This window comes from Psilocybe cubensis, chromosome 3 (genome assembly GCF_017499595.1).
Source record: "Psilocybe cubensis strain MGC-MH-2018 chromosome 3, whole genome shotgun sequence".
Lineage (NCBI taxonomy): Eukaryota > Fungi > Basidiomycota > Agaricomycetes > Agaricales > Agrocybaceae > Psilocybe > Psilocybe cubensis.
The window spans coordinates 1,986,019-2,003,295 of record NC_063001.1 but is presented as its reverse complement, the minus strand read 5'-3'; the positions used below and the strand labels follow the sequence as shown (position 1 = coordinate 2,003,295).

At 44.3% G+C, this 17,277-nt stretch overlaps 8 protein-coding genes across 8 annotated transcripts; 4 read left to right on the top strand and 4 right to left on the bottom strand.

Moving 5' to 3' along the window:
• Positions 1-109: 109 nt before the first annotated feature.
• JR316_0003434 (Adaptin ear-binding coat-associated protein 2) lies at positions 110-1,000 on the bottom strand (the record flags this gene model as incomplete). The annotated part of the gene is made up of 5 exons (XM_047889207.1): positions 110-362; positions 416-440; positions 495-644; positions 749-892; positions 946-1,000. The coding sequence occupies 5 exons, from the start codon at positions 998-1,000 to the stop codon at positions 110-112; spliced, it is 627 nt and encodes a 208-aa protein (XP_047751581.1).
• A 201-nt stretch (positions 1,001-1,201) lies between these two features.
• Positions 1,202-2,277, top strand: JR316_0003433 (COP9 signalosome complex subunit 8; the record flags this gene model as incomplete). The annotated part of the gene is made up of 6 exons (XM_047889206.1): positions 1,202-1,441; positions 1,502-1,578; positions 1,640-1,854; positions 1,906-2,013; positions 2,058-2,159; positions 2,216-2,277. The coding sequence occupies 6 exons, from the start codon at positions 1,202-1,204 to the stop codon at positions 2,275-2,277; spliced, it is 804 nt and encodes a 267-aa protein (XP_047751580.1).
• Positions 2,278-2,338: 61 nt separating this feature from the next.
• Positions 2,339-3,156, bottom strand: JR316_0003432 (uncharacterized protein; the record flags this gene model as incomplete). Its single annotated transcript, XM_047889205.1, has 2 exons — positions 2,339-2,725; positions 2,782-3,156. 2 exons carry the CDS (start codon positions 3,154-3,156, stop codon positions 2,339-2,341), a joined length of 762 nt encoding a protein of 253 aa, XP_047751579.1.
• A 698-nt stretch (positions 3,157-3,854) lies between these two features.
• Positions 3,855-5,580, top strand: JR316_0003431 (Ubiquitin-like domain-containing CTD phosphatase 1; the record flags this gene model as incomplete). Its single annotated transcript, XM_047889204.1, has 10 exons — positions 3,855-3,893; positions 3,945-4,036; positions 4,088-4,195; positions 4,273-4,352; positions 4,403-4,594; positions 4,654-4,758; positions 5,074-5,179; positions 5,233-5,266; positions 5,317-5,475; positions 5,539-5,580. The coding sequence occupies 10 exons, from the start codon at positions 3,855-3,857 to the stop codon at positions 5,578-5,580; spliced, it is 957 nt and encodes a 318-aa protein (XP_047751578.1).
• An 846-nt stretch (positions 5,581-6,426) lies between these two features.
• On the top strand, positions 6,427-7,599 carry JR316_0003430 (Putative nudix hydrolase 7; the record flags this gene model as incomplete). Its single annotated transcript, XM_047889203.1, has 5 exons — positions 6,427-6,549; positions 6,621-6,877; positions 6,937-7,031; positions 7,118-7,443; positions 7,510-7,599. The coding sequence occupies 5 exons, from the start codon at positions 6,427-6,429 to the stop codon at positions 7,597-7,599; spliced, it is 891 nt and encodes a 296-aa protein (XP_047751577.1).
• A 725-nt stretch (positions 7,600-8,324) lies between these two features.
• On the bottom strand, positions 8,325-10,263 carry JR316_0003429 (cAMP-regulated D2 protein; the record flags this gene model as incomplete). Its single annotated transcript, XM_047889202.1, has 6 exons — positions 8,325-8,570; positions 8,632-9,276; positions 9,326-9,544; positions 9,593-9,707; positions 9,772-9,918; positions 9,974-10,263. The coding sequence occupies 6 exons, from the start codon at positions 10,261-10,263 to the stop codon at positions 8,325-8,327; spliced, it is 1,662 nt and encodes a 553-aa protein (XP_047751576.1).
• Positions 10,264-11,445: 1,182 nt separating this feature from the next.
• JR316_0003428 (Zinc finger CCCH domain-containing protein 59) lies at positions 11,446-14,149 on the top strand (the record flags this gene model as incomplete). The annotated part of the gene is made up of 11 exons (XM_047889201.1): positions 11,446-11,468; positions 11,519-11,706; positions 11,758-11,865; positions 11,917-12,014; positions 12,071-12,475; positions 12,535-12,750; positions 12,783-13,218; positions 13,278-13,317; positions 13,372-13,569; positions 13,627-13,944; positions 14,017-14,149. The coding sequence occupies 11 exons, from the start codon at positions 11,446-11,448 to the stop codon at positions 14,147-14,149; spliced, it is 2,163 nt and encodes a 720-aa protein (XP_047751575.1).
• A 119-nt stretch (positions 14,150-14,268) lies between these two features.
• Positions 14,269-16,810, bottom strand: JR316_0003427 (putative aspartate/prephenate aminotransferase; the record flags this gene model as incomplete). Its single annotated transcript, XM_047889200.1, has 18 exons — positions 14,269-14,314; positions 14,368-14,434; positions 14,489-14,642; positions 14,696-14,845; positions 14,904-14,958; positions 15,012-15,118; positions 15,169-15,201; positions 15,270-15,356; positions 15,406-15,469; positions 15,527-15,534; positions 15,595-15,660; positions 15,732-15,764; positions 15,871-15,963; positions 16,018-16,163; positions 16,212-16,437; positions 16,492-16,548; positions 16,598-16,651; positions 16,751-16,810. 18 exons carry the CDS (start codon positions 16,808-16,810, stop codon positions 14,269-14,271), a joined length of 1,506 nt encoding a protein of 501 aa, XP_047751574.1.
• Between the last annotated feature and the right edge of the window lie 467 nt (positions 16,811-17,277).

Here is a 17,277-nt window from a genome sequence, read left to right as displayed (position 1 = left end):
ACAATACAAAAGTCTAGTAAATGTTGAATTCCTCTGGATTTCATTTTCTCAAGGAGAACCTGAGTTTCAAAGGAAATTTAGAGTTTAGAACACGAAAGAATAACCCAAATCAAACATTACGCTTCTTATTTGCACTGGGAGGGGGTGGAAGAAGTGGAATAGAAGTGCCGCTAGATGATGTAGAAGACGAAGCAGAATTTCCGAGCAGGTTACTTGATGAGTTAGGCTTTGGTCGACCTGGGATAGAAATAGAGAACGTTTGACCCTCCTTCAGACTGTAGTCCTTCTTGGGACCTGCAGGGATATGGGGTGATGATCCAAGGCTAGTTTCAGATGGCGGATTCAATGCCGCTTTCTTGCGTCTAAACAGAAGTGCATGAGATTAGATAAAATTGATATAATACCAAAGACATACTTCGAATAATCTTGAAGAGCCACGTCTTAAGCATCAAAATATGAGTTGATAAGCGATACGTCATAGTGAAGAAACCCACTGAAATCAAAACTATCGCTACGTTCGGCGAAACCGATGCCAATGTATGCTTTCTTGCCAGCATCTTCCACACGAACGACAAAGTAACGAGAAGAGTCTAGTACAGCCTCCACAGAAGGTCGTATCGGATCGTATTCTGCTCTGGCAAATACTAGGAGAATGTCAAGAAGGAACAAGGAAGCCAGCGGAAGCCCTACATTCTCCTAAACCAATGGTGTAAAGAACAATAACGGTATATCTGTTGCCAGGACACACCTGTTTGCGAATCTTCTAAGTTTAGTGCAGCGCCTTTGGAGTTTTCAAGGATACGAAGCCTTCCTTTCCACAGCGGCTTGGCCAAGTCACCCCAATCGTTAGCGCGATAGCCTTCGTTAGCATTTAGCGGTGGGATCTTGTACACTGACGCAACAATATCAAGAAATTATTTGAAATCAGGATTGGGAGAAACGTACCAGATATCTCTCTTCCAATATATAAGACTGACTCGATATCTTCTTCGATATCCATTGTACTTGGAGACAGGATTGGATGAAGATGATAACCTGAACAGGGGAAAGACTCAAGAGTGTAGTAACGTGATCAGTGCAGTGTTCTTTAGCGCCTTTCAAATTCGATTCTTGGCCATTCATTATCATTGAATGAACTTCTGAGTGCTTTCCTTCTATCGTCAAGTGAGCCTGGTAACTGCTCTCTGTCATAAATTCAACTATGGTAAACGGTCCCCCTACGCCTCCCGCAATCACCCCAACAGAATTACACGACGAAGCTCGAGTAATGCCTACGGTCTTACTGGACACAGATTCTTCCAGTGCTCCCCCACCATCCGCATTGATTACATCACACACCATTCCTGAATCCTACCGAAATGCAATTCCTCTAATCTCTGAAGCAATTTCACGGAATGATTATACAGAATTGATCAATATAGCAGAGCGAACGGATACCAATGTACGCCGGCCTTTTCATGTTGTTGGGTGCATCGTTGCTAATAATGGGTCTCAATGTTAGTCTGCAAACGACCGCCATCAATCAAGGTTGTCGGTTATTAGTCCTTTGGTCCTAAGTCATCTTATTCTTGATGATCTGTGAGTCAATAAGATTTTTCTCAATTTCAGTCACCATCTCAGCTAGTGATGGATGTTGCAGACCTGCTGCACTATACGCTCTGCTTAGATTACCAGAGAATCTTGCTTTTCTTCCCGTCACGAAAGCTTTTTCTGCTTTGGTAACAGCAACAATGAACAGGCAACACTCTAATGTTTACGATCAAGTGAATACGTTGAATGCACTTGTAGCAAACCACGATTTCGTGGACAAAGAGTTGTCTGCGGTTATCTCCCAATTGCTCTCTGTCTTCATAGGTAAATATGAATGACATTCTCTAAGTTTTCCAACTAAAACATTGCTACTAGATAATTTTCGACGAAGAACATTTGCTTTGTTAACCAAGGCGTATACATCCTTACCTCTGTCATTGGCATGTTCCTACCTAGCTTTGTCGGCGGAGCAAGTAATCGAAAGTAAGTTGCTCTTGTCCATGGCGGGATACTTGTTAATTTCCCAGTAGCGGCGCAGAAACATTCATGGTCCTATGATTCTTCTGCCCAAATTCTAAGCCCCGCGAAATTCCCCGAACTAAAATCAGAAGACGGTGGCAATTCTTTAAGTAAGTTTTCTGATATCTTCAGGTTGAGGTTGGTAGAGGCTAGCCCACATTTTTAGGGTTTTCAAACTTGGCCACTTTTCAGTTAGTGGCGGATAGCGTGGCAAAGTTGGAAGGTTGACGGACGTTACACCCGTCAACTCCTTGTAACGCGGGTGTACCCATTACTGTCGTGGAGGATTTTAACGAATGAACCGCATTATTCTCGGTATTGATATTGGTAGTGGCGCATAATACGGCTTTGGTAGGGACATGGGCTGCGGTTTAACAGGCCTTTGTTGAATCAAATATTTTGAAGCGTTGCTATCTTTGGCCATATGTCGCAAGATCCAACTGATGTCATGACGAGGAGGGATAGTGATATTTGAGGGTTTGAAGCGTGAAGAAGAAATGGCGGTGGAATCGGCGGTGAATTCTTGCATTTCTTCTGGGTCTTCCAAAGACATGGGCAGAGATCTAGGCACGGGTTTGAATTGATCTTGTTCTGGGGAATATCTTCTGGTATAGTTTTTCTGGTCTCGCCAATTTCGTACCATCTTTCGAATCTCCTCCTGCCTCTCGACCAAAACCTAATGGTAATTGATTAATAAGAATCTGACGACGGGGCATTAGAAAATTGATTTACCTTTGATTTTGCAAAAGAGAATTTGCGCAGTCGATCCAATTCAGATGGGGGAACTCTGGTCGTACGAGGAATACTGGAGGGACCAATGACATGGACAACTGGAATTGCAAAAACGAAGCTTGTCTTTTCTGAGCCAAAAATGGGTGGAATAGTGGTTAGACCAGGGATATCGTTAAACCATTGGGTGCCTCCCATGGGCATTCCAAACATGCGGGCCATAATGCCTAGCTCTTCAAAACTTCTAGCGCCACCGAAAGTTGTCAAAAGAAAAACTTCGTAAGTTTTCCCTGTTATATGTCTGTTAACGATACACCAGCGCTTTGGCATCTCCGTCGCGAATTTAGGCATTTCAGATGCTTCAAGATTAACTCCCATTTTAACCAGAAAATTCCAAAAAGCTGCTTCGATGCTCCCGTTGCATAGAGCAATTTGTCCAGGTTCGAAAAGTGTGCGGAGACGTTTTTGAGAATCATAAAATAAGTTTATATGTTGATTGCGTATCTGTTCCCAAACGGGGTCAAACCCAACGACTGAAAATTGGTTAACTAACAGAAAATAGGTGCCCACAAAAAGGCGAATGAAAGCAACTCACCAGAAGCCATGAACTTCTCCAAAGATTATCCAAAGGCGGTGGCTCCAATCTTCTGACGCTTTCACGCATCATGAGGTCATTTCAAAAAAAAATTATTGAAATACCATCTCGTCAGAGATTGGGAAATTCCTTCAAAATGGAGAGGAAGTACTTGAACCGGTTTACGCTTGGTTGAAGCAGCAACATTGCTGACGTAATATTAATAACACCAGATGCAGTGACATTTCAATGTTACATACTTACTAGTCTACTCGAAACAGTTCAACTTGAACTCTTTATCGATTCAACATATTCTGGTTGGCCATTCTTTGAACCCGATTACTTACCTTTAAAGTATTTGTTGTCCCTATCTAGAGGTATAAATGACTATTTCTTTATTGCAAGCGCAGATATTCAGGAGTCTTCTCTAAGCCACACGAATCTGACTGAAACCATCATTCTACTGGCAACTATACCTTTTGACCTTGTATCTACGACAAACATGGAGCTGGGCGAGAATGGCACGATTAAATCACCAGAGGTATGTGCCATCAACTTCATTGTCTGCATTTCTAAAATGTATTTTTCGCAGATATCGCACGAATTAGCTGAAGAGCATTGGACAAAGTTGCAGTTTACATGGATATCCAAGTCTTATAAAGTAGAAATTGCAGACTCAGACAGGTATATTGCAATAATACAACGCGCAGACTTTGTTACTCAAAACCGCAAAAGACTGTACGACCTCAAGGCAGCCATATACTCTCTTACAAAGGTCCCAAACGAGCGCCAAAAGATCCTTGGTCTTGTCAAAGGAAAGCTACCTCCAGATGAAGTCAGGATGTGAGTAAACCTACCCTGGTCTTTTTTACTTTTCGATAAACATCCAGTTAATGGTGAATGCATTTATCTGGCGTCAGCTCAGAGCTAACTATCTTACCAACAAAGAAATTTACGCTCATCGGAACTCCCGAGGGAGATGAAATTAAAGATCCATCCCGTCGGTTGTTTCCTCTCATTTTTATTAAGCCGCTAATATTACGATTTAAGAGCTTGAATCGCTACCCGATGTAGTCAATGACCTTGATGTCGATTTCACTGAAAACATGGTGGCAAGTAATCGATACCAACACGATACAAGGAATATTCGCAAAGTTCAAGAAGCTATCAGAAATTTGAACATAAACATTATTCATCCTCTTCGTCAGGGTAAAAAACTCTTGGTCCTTGATATCGATTACAGTAAGTCATACTACCTTCAGCAAAAGCAAGCAGCAATACCTAATAGATTGGTTATGCAGCAATTCTGGATACAAAGCCACTGACTTCAGGTAGCCTTCCGCCCGCAGAATGTGCAAGACCTGGTCTACACGAATTTTTGGAAGCTATCTACCCTTATTATGATAGTAAGTGACTCGGAAAGTGGTTTTTTTTTTCAAGAAGCCTGATGTTAACGAACTAGTATGCATATGGTACTTCAAGATCATCAGAATATCAAAACCCTTCGCATACTATCTGTCATAGGTCACAAACAAGTTGGATATGGCTAGAAACTAAATTAGTAGAGTTAGGCATGATCGGTGCTCAGAGAAACTATCAGGTATTGCTGTAATGTCTCTGCAGCGACTTCTTGTTTAACTAGCTCTTTCTTTACAGATATCATTTGGTACGAACGCCAGGTTTTTTTACCTTAAGACTGATCTCATCTACCTGCCTTGAAGTTCTCGACAAGACATCCATGTTCACAGTATTTACTGAGAGAGATAGTAAACCATGGACGCACTCAGTCAAGGCATTGCAAATCATTTGGAGTCATTTCCCTCAATTGTGAGTAGCCAGAAACACTTCAATTATCATCACTGTCATGATAATATTGATAGCAACGCTACAAACACCATTCATGTTGATGACCTGGTGAGTTAACGACAGCTCCATGTTAGATGAATATCTCTTATTTGAATCAGAGTCGCAACTTTGCATTGAACCCAAAGGAGGGCCTCAAGATATCTGCTTTCAAAAATGCCCACACTCCACAAGCTTGGGAAGACAGGGAACTCTACAAATTGGCTCGGTATATGGTCTACATAGCGAATATCGACGACTTCACCACTCTTTCGCACAAGGTCTGTCAAATTCTTCCTTCCATTTATTTGAACATGGATACTCAGTGTTGTTTTGAAACGTAGAATTGGAAAAATGTCGTAAAACGACTACCAGGTCCCTCATGACGGTTGTATCCGTAACTGACTTTGTTCCACGATGAAGCGGGCACGATTTCGTCCGAATTTTCGAAATACGTGCCTATGGAAGCAGAAATGTTCATCAATCAAGTATATATATTATGTGTATACCCCGGCTCCTGCAATAAAGGTTAAGGATATGCGCCCAGGTTACATGAGGGTGTATAAATGTAAACTTCAAAGCTTCCACAACTGGATGCTGAGATCCCCCGAACCTGATTTTCCTACCAAATAATTCATCTTGATATCCAGGCGGTTATAAGTGACTGGCTGAGGCTCAAAAATAGAATGCGGTTTTTCGATCTGCTAACTAAGGGCCAGAGGAAATCGGTTGAGGCTGGGGGAAGTACCTAGCATACTTACCGTCATGAACCCATGCCCGCTTCGAAAAAAAAGTAACAGAAAAAAGAGGGGCTGCCAGTAAATTGGTGGGTACTTATTGCTGGATTACACATAATTCGCAACTCCAAGTGGTAGAAGAGTTACAACTTATCTTGGCACGATCAGCGATTCATCATCTTTTACTCTTTTTCTTCTAATAACTTATTTCCATGGGTGCTGCCTCTCAACGAAATTGTCAAGTCTTAATGACTTCGGCTGATTGTGATTGATTGGTCATTTCTAAATCAATTCACTTGAAGGGTCGTCTCGCTTCCGGGATAATCACATTCTTCAACATGTCAGAGCTACCGGCTTAATTAAATGCACCATATCCGCACCCGCGTTCCAACAACTGTATCTCCTAGGGCTTTGCTTAGGGGCGTTCTTTCACAAACTTATAACCCTAGTCATTACGTTTACGCCGCCATATCGACCGTAAGCAAACCCTCAGGAATGGTGCCCTCAAGACAAGCCGCGATACCCCGTCCCTCAGCCAGTTTGGTTGTAGTAAACGAACGAAACGAAGTCTTGATGGTCCACAGAAATCCCAAAGCAAGTTCCTTTGGAGGGATGCATGTAAGCCCTTTTGTCGTCCATTTGGTTCATGCGCTTCAATCTGTAATGGTACAAACATGTTCTTGTCATAGGTGTTTCCTGGTGGAAATTTGGATAAGAATCAAGATGATTCCCTGGCAATGACAGCTATACGCGAAACATTTGAAGAATCGGGTTTACTGTTGGCTTCAGGTGAACTGCCGAGTGATTCGTTATTAGATGAGGCACGCCATGCTATACACAAGCAGACACTGCAATTTCAGCAGTTTCTCTCTTCTCAGAGCCTCAAAGCCGATGTAGGTTCACTGTTGCCGTTTACCCAATGGATAACCCCAGTCGGACCTCCAAAGTAAGTTCTGTCCGTTACTTTCCCCGACTACTATGGGTGAACGTATCGCCACAACTTAGACGTTTTCATACCCAATTCTTTGTCGCATTTTTGCCAAAGGCGCCCTCATCGGGCTTCTCACGGGGAGCCAAACAGGAAAGGATACCAAAGCATGGTAAGCCTACTCCTTACAGTGCCTTGGTTTTACTGTTGCGATATTTGGAGTATCCGGAATCCCTGACAGTTATATTTGCGACCCAGATGGTGGCCAGGAAGTCATTGAAGCGCGTTTCTTACATCCCAAGCAAGCATTGGATGAATGCCGCGAAGGCAAAATAAGTGTCATGCCCCCTCAGTACTATATTCTGTCGACTTTGGCGGATATCTTGGAGGGCCCCATTAACAACGCTGAACAGCGAGCGAAAGTTAAAGAATTATCCGAAGGCCTGTTCGGACGTATGCTTATTAACCCTCTCAAATTTGGCGAAGATTCCAGCGGTAGATCGATTCTAACATATGAGGGCGACGAGACAAGAGGTGGTTCCAAAGGCCGCCTGCATCGGGCACTTGTAAAGCTTAACATCGGAGTGAGTGTATTTTGACTAGCACAATTTTGATATGATAAGGGATGTTGCTCATTTGACTCTGCTCAGTCGGCCACTGAGATCTCATTGATACGTAATTTTGATATTTTCTCGGAGATCGAAGCTAAGGCATTTGGGCACTTGGACGCGAAACTCTAGAGGCAACAGGCCCTACATAAGTTTCAAATGTTTACTGAGTATTTGTCAGTATCCTATCAATATCTGAATCATATTCAATTATTCAATTTTCTGTTTACTTCGACAGTATCAATTCTGTCAAAGGGAACATTTGACCCTGTCAAAACCGTTCGGGGAAAATATGTTGGCATATGTGCAACTCTCTGACAATGTCAATGAGTATGTAGTAGTAGTAATCTATTTTGACAACATCATCTTGTGTCCTTTTGCCAAATCTGACACTCAATGTTTCGTGATTTTTGAATGATTTGTATACGACAACCTTGCCATATCTAATCACCTGTTATTATTTTTCGTGAGTATCGCACATGTGCGTCGAAGCGAAAGATAGAATACCTGCGAGCGACAAATGGGTGAAATGAATTGAAGTAGTTTCAATCATTCTGGATATAATCTGAGAAGGATGTCTTTACTCTGAGATGATCAATTGTAATTGAACATTAATTGTGGATACAAAATTTTAAACGACGGGTAACTAGAACTTATGGATACAGCGGCGGAAGTTACACAGAACTCCGCAAGGAGATGACGGGTAAGGCTACAGGATGAGTATTAAGAATTAGTGTATAAGGAAAGGAATAAAGAAGATAGTTGACGAGTAAAACAGATGTCACTCTGTACAGAGAGCATAGAAAGGGGAGATGGTCTACAATGAAGACAGTCGAGAGGCGGCAAACCTTGCATATCTACGCATTATAAAATTGGTAGTCGTATTGAACGGCATCACCCCAGAAGTTTGGGCTGCATGCACCGACGGCGACCTGGCCCGTCCCTCCTAGAACCATGGCCTTCACATCGGAGTTAGTGGCTTTAGACCAGGTGGCAACCCCGGCGGCATTGGGGTTACCGTTGTTCAAGAATGCTTTGTATCGCTTCTGGATCTCTGTAATGAGAGCAGACTGCGCACTGGTGGGATTGGGCACAGTGCCAAACTAAAGAAGACAGAGGTAAGAAACAGAATAGCGGTAATGAGAAATGGAAAATAAAACTGACAACTATCTGTATATCGTCTTGATGGCACACGACGCCGGGTGTCAAGCAATATGGGACAGCTTCGTTGCCTGGATAAGAGGCGCCAACAACAAATTGTCCAACGTAAGCAGTGCCACCGTGTTGAACCCAATTCCTGGCGAAGGTCCAACCTGAGCACTTCCATAGGTAATCTGTCCCGATTGTCTGAAGCTGAACACGGGCGTCAAAAGTGCCATTTACGCCAGGCGGCACAGCGTAGTGAGGAGAGGAGACAACGACGTCAGTGCGTTCCTCGCCAAAGGTGTCATCGCAAACGGGAATGAGCGCTTGTTCCGGAAGAGGGGTTGTGAAAGCACTATAGATAGCAAATGCAGCCTCTTGAGTTACGGTAGTTAACAATACAGGTTTAGAGACCGTGGGAAATGGCTTCGTAGAGTCTAGAGGAGTGTTGATGACGGAACCATCCAGAACTGGCCTAATAGGAACATTGCGACCAGTAGACGGGTCCAGACCGAAAGCATTATTGAGGAGAGCGTCCTGGCTGTCTAAAACATCGTCCAGAGACATGGCATTCAGGCAATTGGAATCCGTTGAAGCACAGCCAGTTTGTTCATTGAAGAAATTTTGAAGGGTTGCCTGAGTTTGAGAGCTCAAAAAGCCAAAGTTCTAAAAGGCTGTCAGCCATTTTGCATAAAATATGGTAAGAATGTAGTACCATAGGGTCAGACTGTATGATTGCCGATTTGAACAGAGAGGATGCTGCAGGGGTGGCGAGGAGGGCTCTAATCATTGTGGCGCCACTACTTTGCCCGGCCAGCGTTATCTTTGAACTGCTCCCTCCAAATGACGGGGCAATTTTCTTGATAAACTGAAGAGCAGTGATAACATCTTTGACCGCAAGGTTTGTCGCGCCATTGGGTGCCATAAAGCCCAACTAAAAGAACTGTGAGATGAAGTAGAAAGCAGAATCAAATGTACATACAACACCCAGACGGTATTGCACAGCGATGACGATAGAGTCTGTGGCAATTGCAAGCTTCGATCCATCCAAACCGGGACCGGTCGCAGAGCCGACGACAAATGAGCCACCGTGAATCCTACATGAAAAATCCGCTAAACAAAACGGAGCTGTAATATCACCAAGAAGAACATATAACAAACCAGACAAGAATTGGCGCATTGCTGGTTAGAGTCAAAGATGGTGGTACGTATAGAACCATAGACAAGCAATCTTCGGAGAACGCTGATTCATCGACACCATCTTGGGGGCAAGCAAGTGGCAAACTGGAAGGGGTGGTGAAGCCGTTTCTAGATTAAAAAAGCCAATCAAAAACTGCTTGCTTATGAGAAGTTACAACCGTACGGAAGGTCCCAAGAAGAGACGAGGGTGGAAGGGCCCCATCTAGGCGCTGAAGCATATCTGACGGGGAACCTATAAGCACCATCGACATCAGCGACCCCTCTGGCAGTCCCTAGTGGAGTGGCCCTATTGAGAGCAGCTGTGCCTGCCAACGGACATAAATACTTCTTGAGGATAGGAAGTTGGCAGAGAATTTTACTGGGGTCAAACGGGGGAACAATGAGAGGCTGAAGGGGCACTGCAGCAACGGAAGAGGAGATGGCGAAGAGGGCAAGGAAAGCAAAGGAGCGCATGATGAAGAGAGCGAGTTGCCAAAGAAAGTGTGTCGCGAGTCAACGGTGTTTTATAGAACAAGAGAGGAGTGAGAGCATTGAGGAATAAAACATGTTGAGGACAATGACAGGGAAAGCGGCGTCCTATTCGGGGAATTGTCCATCCAAATTTGGCTTAGACTTTGTTCCTTTTTTGGACATCTGCCTATGTCCGCTGATGGCCCTGCCGGATATTGCTTTTCATCAGAATCGCTGTTCTCTTTTCCAAGTCGCACTCACTTTTGTCAGAACGATACCGCTCATTTCTGATGGTCTGTACAATTTCCTCCATACCCGCGGCGGTACCTAGGCCACTCACCATACGCATCATTTTAGGCGGCTGCTCTGTTTTGCCAAGCAGCCGTGGGCAGCATACTTGTCCGTAGATTTCTTCCATCTCCATGTTCTGCTGCCGCTTTCTGCTCGACCCACAGTCGTTGTGCTAGATATGGTTTGTTCACAGTCACTTGAATTCACAAGCAGGAACGATGCCGCCTTTGCCGATGCATGTCTCCCAACAAATGATCCAGACTTTGAAGTCGCGTGTATTTAGCGGTCAGCAGAGGCCTTGGGCAACCCCCATTCTCAACAAGGATTCAGCTGTGCACATGTACACAGGTGTATCCAATCTGCAATTTTAGTACTTCTTGGTAAAAGCGACAAGGCTACCAAGAGGATGCGGATGTTATTGACAGCAAATGGGCATTGGGAATAAGGCTGACCGGTCGATGATCAGAGGTGGATTTTAGCATCGGGAAAACTGCATGACAGGACGCCAATAATGACAATCGCTTGCTTAAAGTCGCTCGGAGAAACTCAGACAATAGGGTCGGGGGCCCTGGAACGTCATTCATTCAGAGACCGATGGTATTTATCGACAACTCAACGGTATACTCAGCTAAGATATTTAAGCAACGCATAGTGTTTTTAGCAATAAAACAGGCCCGAACCAAATAACCTTGTGCAAGACACCAGACCTTGGCCTGTAGTATATTTGTTATCCACAATCACGTGACCTAGGTAAACCGTTGTAACTAGTGTTTGTACACTCGTCGTTACCAAACAAAAACATGATGACGCAGTGTCAGTTGCGAGCGCGTTATTGAAGACATCGCAACGCGACGAGTTAACGCGACGTAGACTCGCACGCTTCTGTTTGAAGCAATGACTACTGCTGCTACCAAAATGTAAGCTTATATCAAAGTGATATATTATCTATCTCATATTCTCTTCGTAGATTGACGGTAGGGTCAGCGGCAGGTTCAATACGTGATTTGTTTTCCAAAATCAAGGCCATAGATGCAAAATATGGCAAATTTGATCTTGTACTTTGTACAGGGGATTTCTTTGGCCCTCTGAAAGATGCTGGAGACGAAACCAAAGAGGAGGACGACATTTCCCTTCTACTAAGCGGAAGTCTTGAGGGTACGTTTTTATGCTAGATCTTGATTATATATTTACGCTGTTATATGGCAGCTCCCTTGGAATGCTACGTGATGCAAGGGGATCAACCTCTACCAGCAAAAGTCGTTGAAAAGTTTGCCAAGACAGGAGGAGAGTTGTGCAAAAATGTCTTTCTAATGAGTATGTTCTCTTCGTTCCCGTTTTTCGTATCTATTGAGCACGTCAGGACAGGCAAGTCGGGTATAATTACGACTGCAAATGGGCTGCGAATCGCCTGCTTAGGAGGGACTTATGATCCTGCAATATTTGGCTCTGCCGAAGCTGCGCCCGTATGTTTCTTGAAGCATGCATTATACAATGGGTTTCTCACTTGTAAACCGTACAGGGATTTATGTCTCCATTTTTCTCATATCACACAATTGACCGGCTGCTATCCAACACTCTTGTTAAAAGCTCGAATTCCAGTCAGAAAAGCTACAGCTCCCTTGCCTCGATACAGGCATCTGCATCCTCTTCGCAACTCGTGGATATCCTTCTAACAAACGTTTGGCCGATCTCCATCTCCAACTTGTCATCTGTTCCACTTCCTGATCCCCAGCTCCGCTCAATCGGTGCCCCACCATTAAACGAAGTTATTCGGAAAATAAAACCCAGATATCACTTTGCAGCTGGTCCCTCGAGATTTTGGGAGAGAGAACCCTACGCTTGGGAAGACGAAGAAGGGCGGGTGTCTAGGTTTGTGAGCCTAGGTGCTTTCGGTGGGGTCCCGGTGGAAGGAAAGAAACAGAGAGTAAGGCTTGGTCATTTCTTTGGCTTTGTTACTTGGATTAACCTCTGCGGCTCATTCAGTGGTTTTACGCATTCAACATCAGTCCCATCGTGGCGGCCACTACTCCAGCTGCCCTTCATACAAATCTCACGAAAAATCCTTTCCTCGAGTCCGCTCCGCGTCCGTTTAAACGTCCCCTAGAAGATGGTGGAAGTGGGGAGAATTTTATATTCGGAAACAATGTACAACAGCCTGCAAAACGAAGTCGTACTGGTTCGATTTCTAGGTCCCATGGGGTATTTAAGTTTTACTCATTTCATGCTTGTAGTACAGCAAGGTGAACCAGGAAAACCTCCTCCAGGGTACAAGTGCAGGCGATGCGAATCTACGGAGGCAAGACCCCTCCTGCTTTGTGCGCATATTTGCTGACTTGTTTACTAGCACTTTATCAATGACTGCCCAGAACGTACTAAGCCACCGGACGATTACATATGCAAAATCTGCAATGAAGTATACTCCCTTGCACTCTCTTTACGAATGTAAAATCCATTTGCTTATCTGTGAGCAGGTGGGTCACTTTGTTCGCGATTGTCCGACTCGGGATGCGAGAGGCGACACTGGTGGTAAAAAGCCAAAACCAGGCTACGTATGCCGTGCATGCGGGAGCGAGGGCCACTATTTGGACGATTGCCTGGTTGCGAACCAACGACCTCCTCAGGGCGAACGACGAGGTGGAAAGCGAGGGCCACCCAAGGAAATTTCTAGTATGCATGTTTGTGTATTGGATCTCTATACTGATATTGATGATGTATATTTCCGCTAGCCGATGAATGCTGGTTTTGCTTGTCCAACCCCAATCTTGCGTGAGCTTTCTTTGGGTTCTTATAATGGCTAGCTTTATCTCACGCCCCTTCTAGCAAACATCTTATAGTCGCCATTGGCTCTGAATGCTACGTCACGCTACCGAAAGGCCAGATTATTCCAACACAATCCGCGGCGGACCACGTTGACGTTCCTGGTGGCGGACATGTACTAATTGTGCCCATTACACATTACCCAACATACTCAACTATACCGCCCGATCTCGCCCCACCAATTCTGGACGAAACTGAAAAGTGAATGACTTAGCGGCCTTGTCCCTTCTTTGCTTATACTCACCAGGCAAATTTCAGGTTTAAAGCTGCATTGACGGCCATGTATGCCAAATATGGCACCGTTCCTGTCATTTTCGAAGTTGGGCGTCTATCGGCCAAGGGCGGGCATGCACATGTCCAAGCAGTCCCCGTACCGGTACGTCTGAAAGACAAGATCGAAGAAACATTTATCAAGGAAGGCCGTCCGTTGGGCATCGATTTCGAAGACGACGCCGACGCTGCCCTTGCATCCTGTGCGAATGGTAGAGGGAGCTATTTCAAAGTTGACTTACCTGATGGGCGTAAGATGGTGCACCTCATAAAAGATCGAGTGCCTTTTAGTATCCAATTTGGAAGGTTCGCAACAAATTCTTTTCTTTTCTTTTCTTTTCTTGCCCTTTGGCTTACACCTTGATGTGGTATTTTCAGACAGGCATTGGTATCCTTACTGGGCACACCTGACCGAATGGATTGGAAGGCATGCATGTTGTCTGAGGAGCAAGACAGAGCAGACGCCCAGGAATTTAAATCTGCCTTCGCTCCTTACAACCCTGAGTTATGAACTTATAAGGAGGCATAATTTCCCGAAATTTATATATATATCCAAAAAAATGCACATTCAAATCAAAAGCATTGACGCCTCTGAAAAACTGATGTTGATCCTGTTTCCTTGGTTTGGGATCAAACCTGTGCTGGCTCTTTGGGCATCTCAATGGCGGTCTTATACCTGTTCATGGAGTAGGAAATAAATAGTTGAATCGAAGGTTACGCCAAACTTACCCCTGTCCGAAGTCGCCCATGCCGCTCTTTTTCGCCTTCTTGAGTACGCGACCAATGGCATCGAGCCCTAGAAAGGGTAAATAAATATCAAGTCACAGGGTGGCAATGGTGTCGCGCAAACCTTTGTCAAGGTCTCTGAGAGGAGGACCAAAGGAAAGTCGGACATAATGATGACAAGGAGAATTGAATAGGTTTCTACGATGTGCAGGATTTATGTCAAAGAAGATACCAGGGATGACAATCGTTTGCTCCTTTAGCAGTTCTTCGAAGAATGTCTATAAAGTATTAGCATAACTGATGATCTGTTGCCGAATTTGTTTAAACGCACCAATCCATTGTTAAGTGGAGGGGGCAGCTTTTCGAGATTGAGCCAGATATAAAAGGTGCTCGTTGGGGGTATGTCGACCTCGAGATGAAGTTCCTTAAGACGTTGTAAAACATGATCTCGTTTAGACTTGAAGTGCTTCTGAAGGGCAATCTACGGGTGATAATAAGTTAGTCATCACAAATTTCCCTAAAGAACAGCCGTAAAGTACCTTCTCTTGTTGAACGTGCAAAGGGTCCAGCAGAGGTATTGCGGCCAATTGCAATCTGTAAAAATGCATCAGTGATCCATGGCAAGCAATCGAAATTTGCCGGCATACGGATGATTTGCACCCCCATCCAAGAACGAACCCGACTGGGAGAGTGCAGTGATTAGATTTTTAGGTCCTATGACCCAACAGACGCGCCAGCCCGGAAGGCGCCAATTCTAAACAAATGGCTCAGAATGACTAACTGAGAGATTTAGATTAAACGTACCTTTGTAAGACCATCGATGATTACGACAGAGTCCTATTATAACACAACATCAATATGCCAAGTAGTAAGTACTAACAATGCAAATCAACAAGTGTACCTACTTCGTTGACATCATCGATGTATTTGGCGGACGAGATGGATTTGCCATAATCGCTATGGCTTTCGGGGTATATATACCATGAATAAAACTAGAGAATATTAGATCATTTCAACGCTATGGTTCAAGAATCCAATAACCTCGTCCAAGATAATCGTAGTCCCTTCTTTGCTCAAAGAAACCAGTTCCTTGAGATCATTTCCCCTTGATAACGATTTGAATGAACTTTAGAAATGGAATTACATTGAAACGAGGACTGACTTGATGACCTGAAAATGTCAACTGTTGTAAGACTTAAGCATTCAAGAAATATAGAAATAAACTCCAACCTGTCCGGTAGGATTACGGGGGTTAGATGCAAGGACAACGGCCAGTCCTTGTGTACGAATGTCCCTCTGGAAACAGAGGAGATATTGGATAAAAATCAACAACGCTTAGAGATCGAAAGATATTACGAAGTATGAACCTTTGTTTGCTCTATATCAAGGCGGTATTTGTCCTGTAATGGTCAGTACCATGTGTCGTTAGATATTGAAATAAACAAAAGTTACTTTGGAATTAAGGCTGTGGAACTGTCATGAAACGCTGGAATAATACTATAGTACCATATATGCTACGCACGTCGTGGGTATGGGTACTAGCCTTTTAAAAGAGCTTAGCACTTGGTCGTAAGCGGTGTAGTCAGGAACTTGATAGCTCTGGTAAAATATTCAGGATTAATAGTTTCGAAGAAACCACATATTGAAACTTACAGTGTAGACGTCGCCAATGACAGCTGCAAGTCTGGATAGGCCAGAGCGTCCACCAGGCACAATGCATACATTTTCAAATGTATATTGGCTTACTTTATCTTGACGATATGTGTGATTGTACAGATTGGCAACGGCTTCACGAAGAGCTTGAGACATTGTCAGTACCGAAAACATTTCTGATAATATTGCACTACCTTTAACGCCCGTAGTCGGTGCATATTCGAGGCAGTCAACAGGAAGTGGAATGGAGTTTGGCCTCTCTGGAGCATCGGGGATTGGGCCTACCTCCGGGGCACCCTGTCCCAAATTTGCCCATTCGTGAGAGCTGGTGTAGCTAAATCCGTTGGCCATAGCCCTATCGGAGCAATAAATCACCCCAGTGCTACCAGGGTGTTCAATGCCCGGAACGGTCTCTTCATCCTGTAGAATTGAAAGTCTCAGAGCCTTAGGAGGATGCCTTCAAAGATCGCTTACGGGGTCAACAAGCTGGGGCATCCCCTTTGGCTTGTGCCCTCCGGCATTGCGGAAAATCTGAGAATAAACTTCAGTGGCTGAGCGCTGTAGGTTTGGTAGCACATACTTGATGGGCTTCTGACTCCCTTTCGTGTTTATAATGTTTCATGGCATCGCGAACCTGGTCCACAATGTGAGTGAAGGATTGAACGCGGGGAAGATGAAAGTGCATTTAGAAGGGAAAAAGAAATAATAGAAGGCCTGGGGATCTGCAACGCACTATATCTTGAAACGAAGGGGTGGTCGTGCCGGATGCAGCAGGCGTGTGTGTTTGTGCCATGACTCTAAATCAACGATAAGGGTGATTAAAGAAGACGGAAGCCAATCGATTGTGATATGGATTGTGATAATCGAGAAACAGGTTGAGATTAGTTGTAGCAAAGCCGCAGGCAATGTCAGGCAGCAAGGGGGAGGAGTTGACTATTTTTAGAAAACGAGAGTATATTTGGCACGCTCCAATACATTTCTGCCGTGAATGTGAGCGCTCTGAGCTCATCATAGTCTACATTTGGATTATTGGAGAACAGAAGGGCAGACCGGCCATGCCTGAAAGAGACAGCAACAACGGAGCCGAACAGCACATGGGTGATGGGGGTGATGGTAAAATAGTACCAACTAGTACCTTTAATATGAGACGCTGTGTGCCACTACCAGTGTGCTAAGTTCAGTGCGACTCCCGGCGAGGCTCGAGAAAGGTTCTTACATTGACGCTGAAGATGACAAGCTGGAATATGTAATACCAATGAA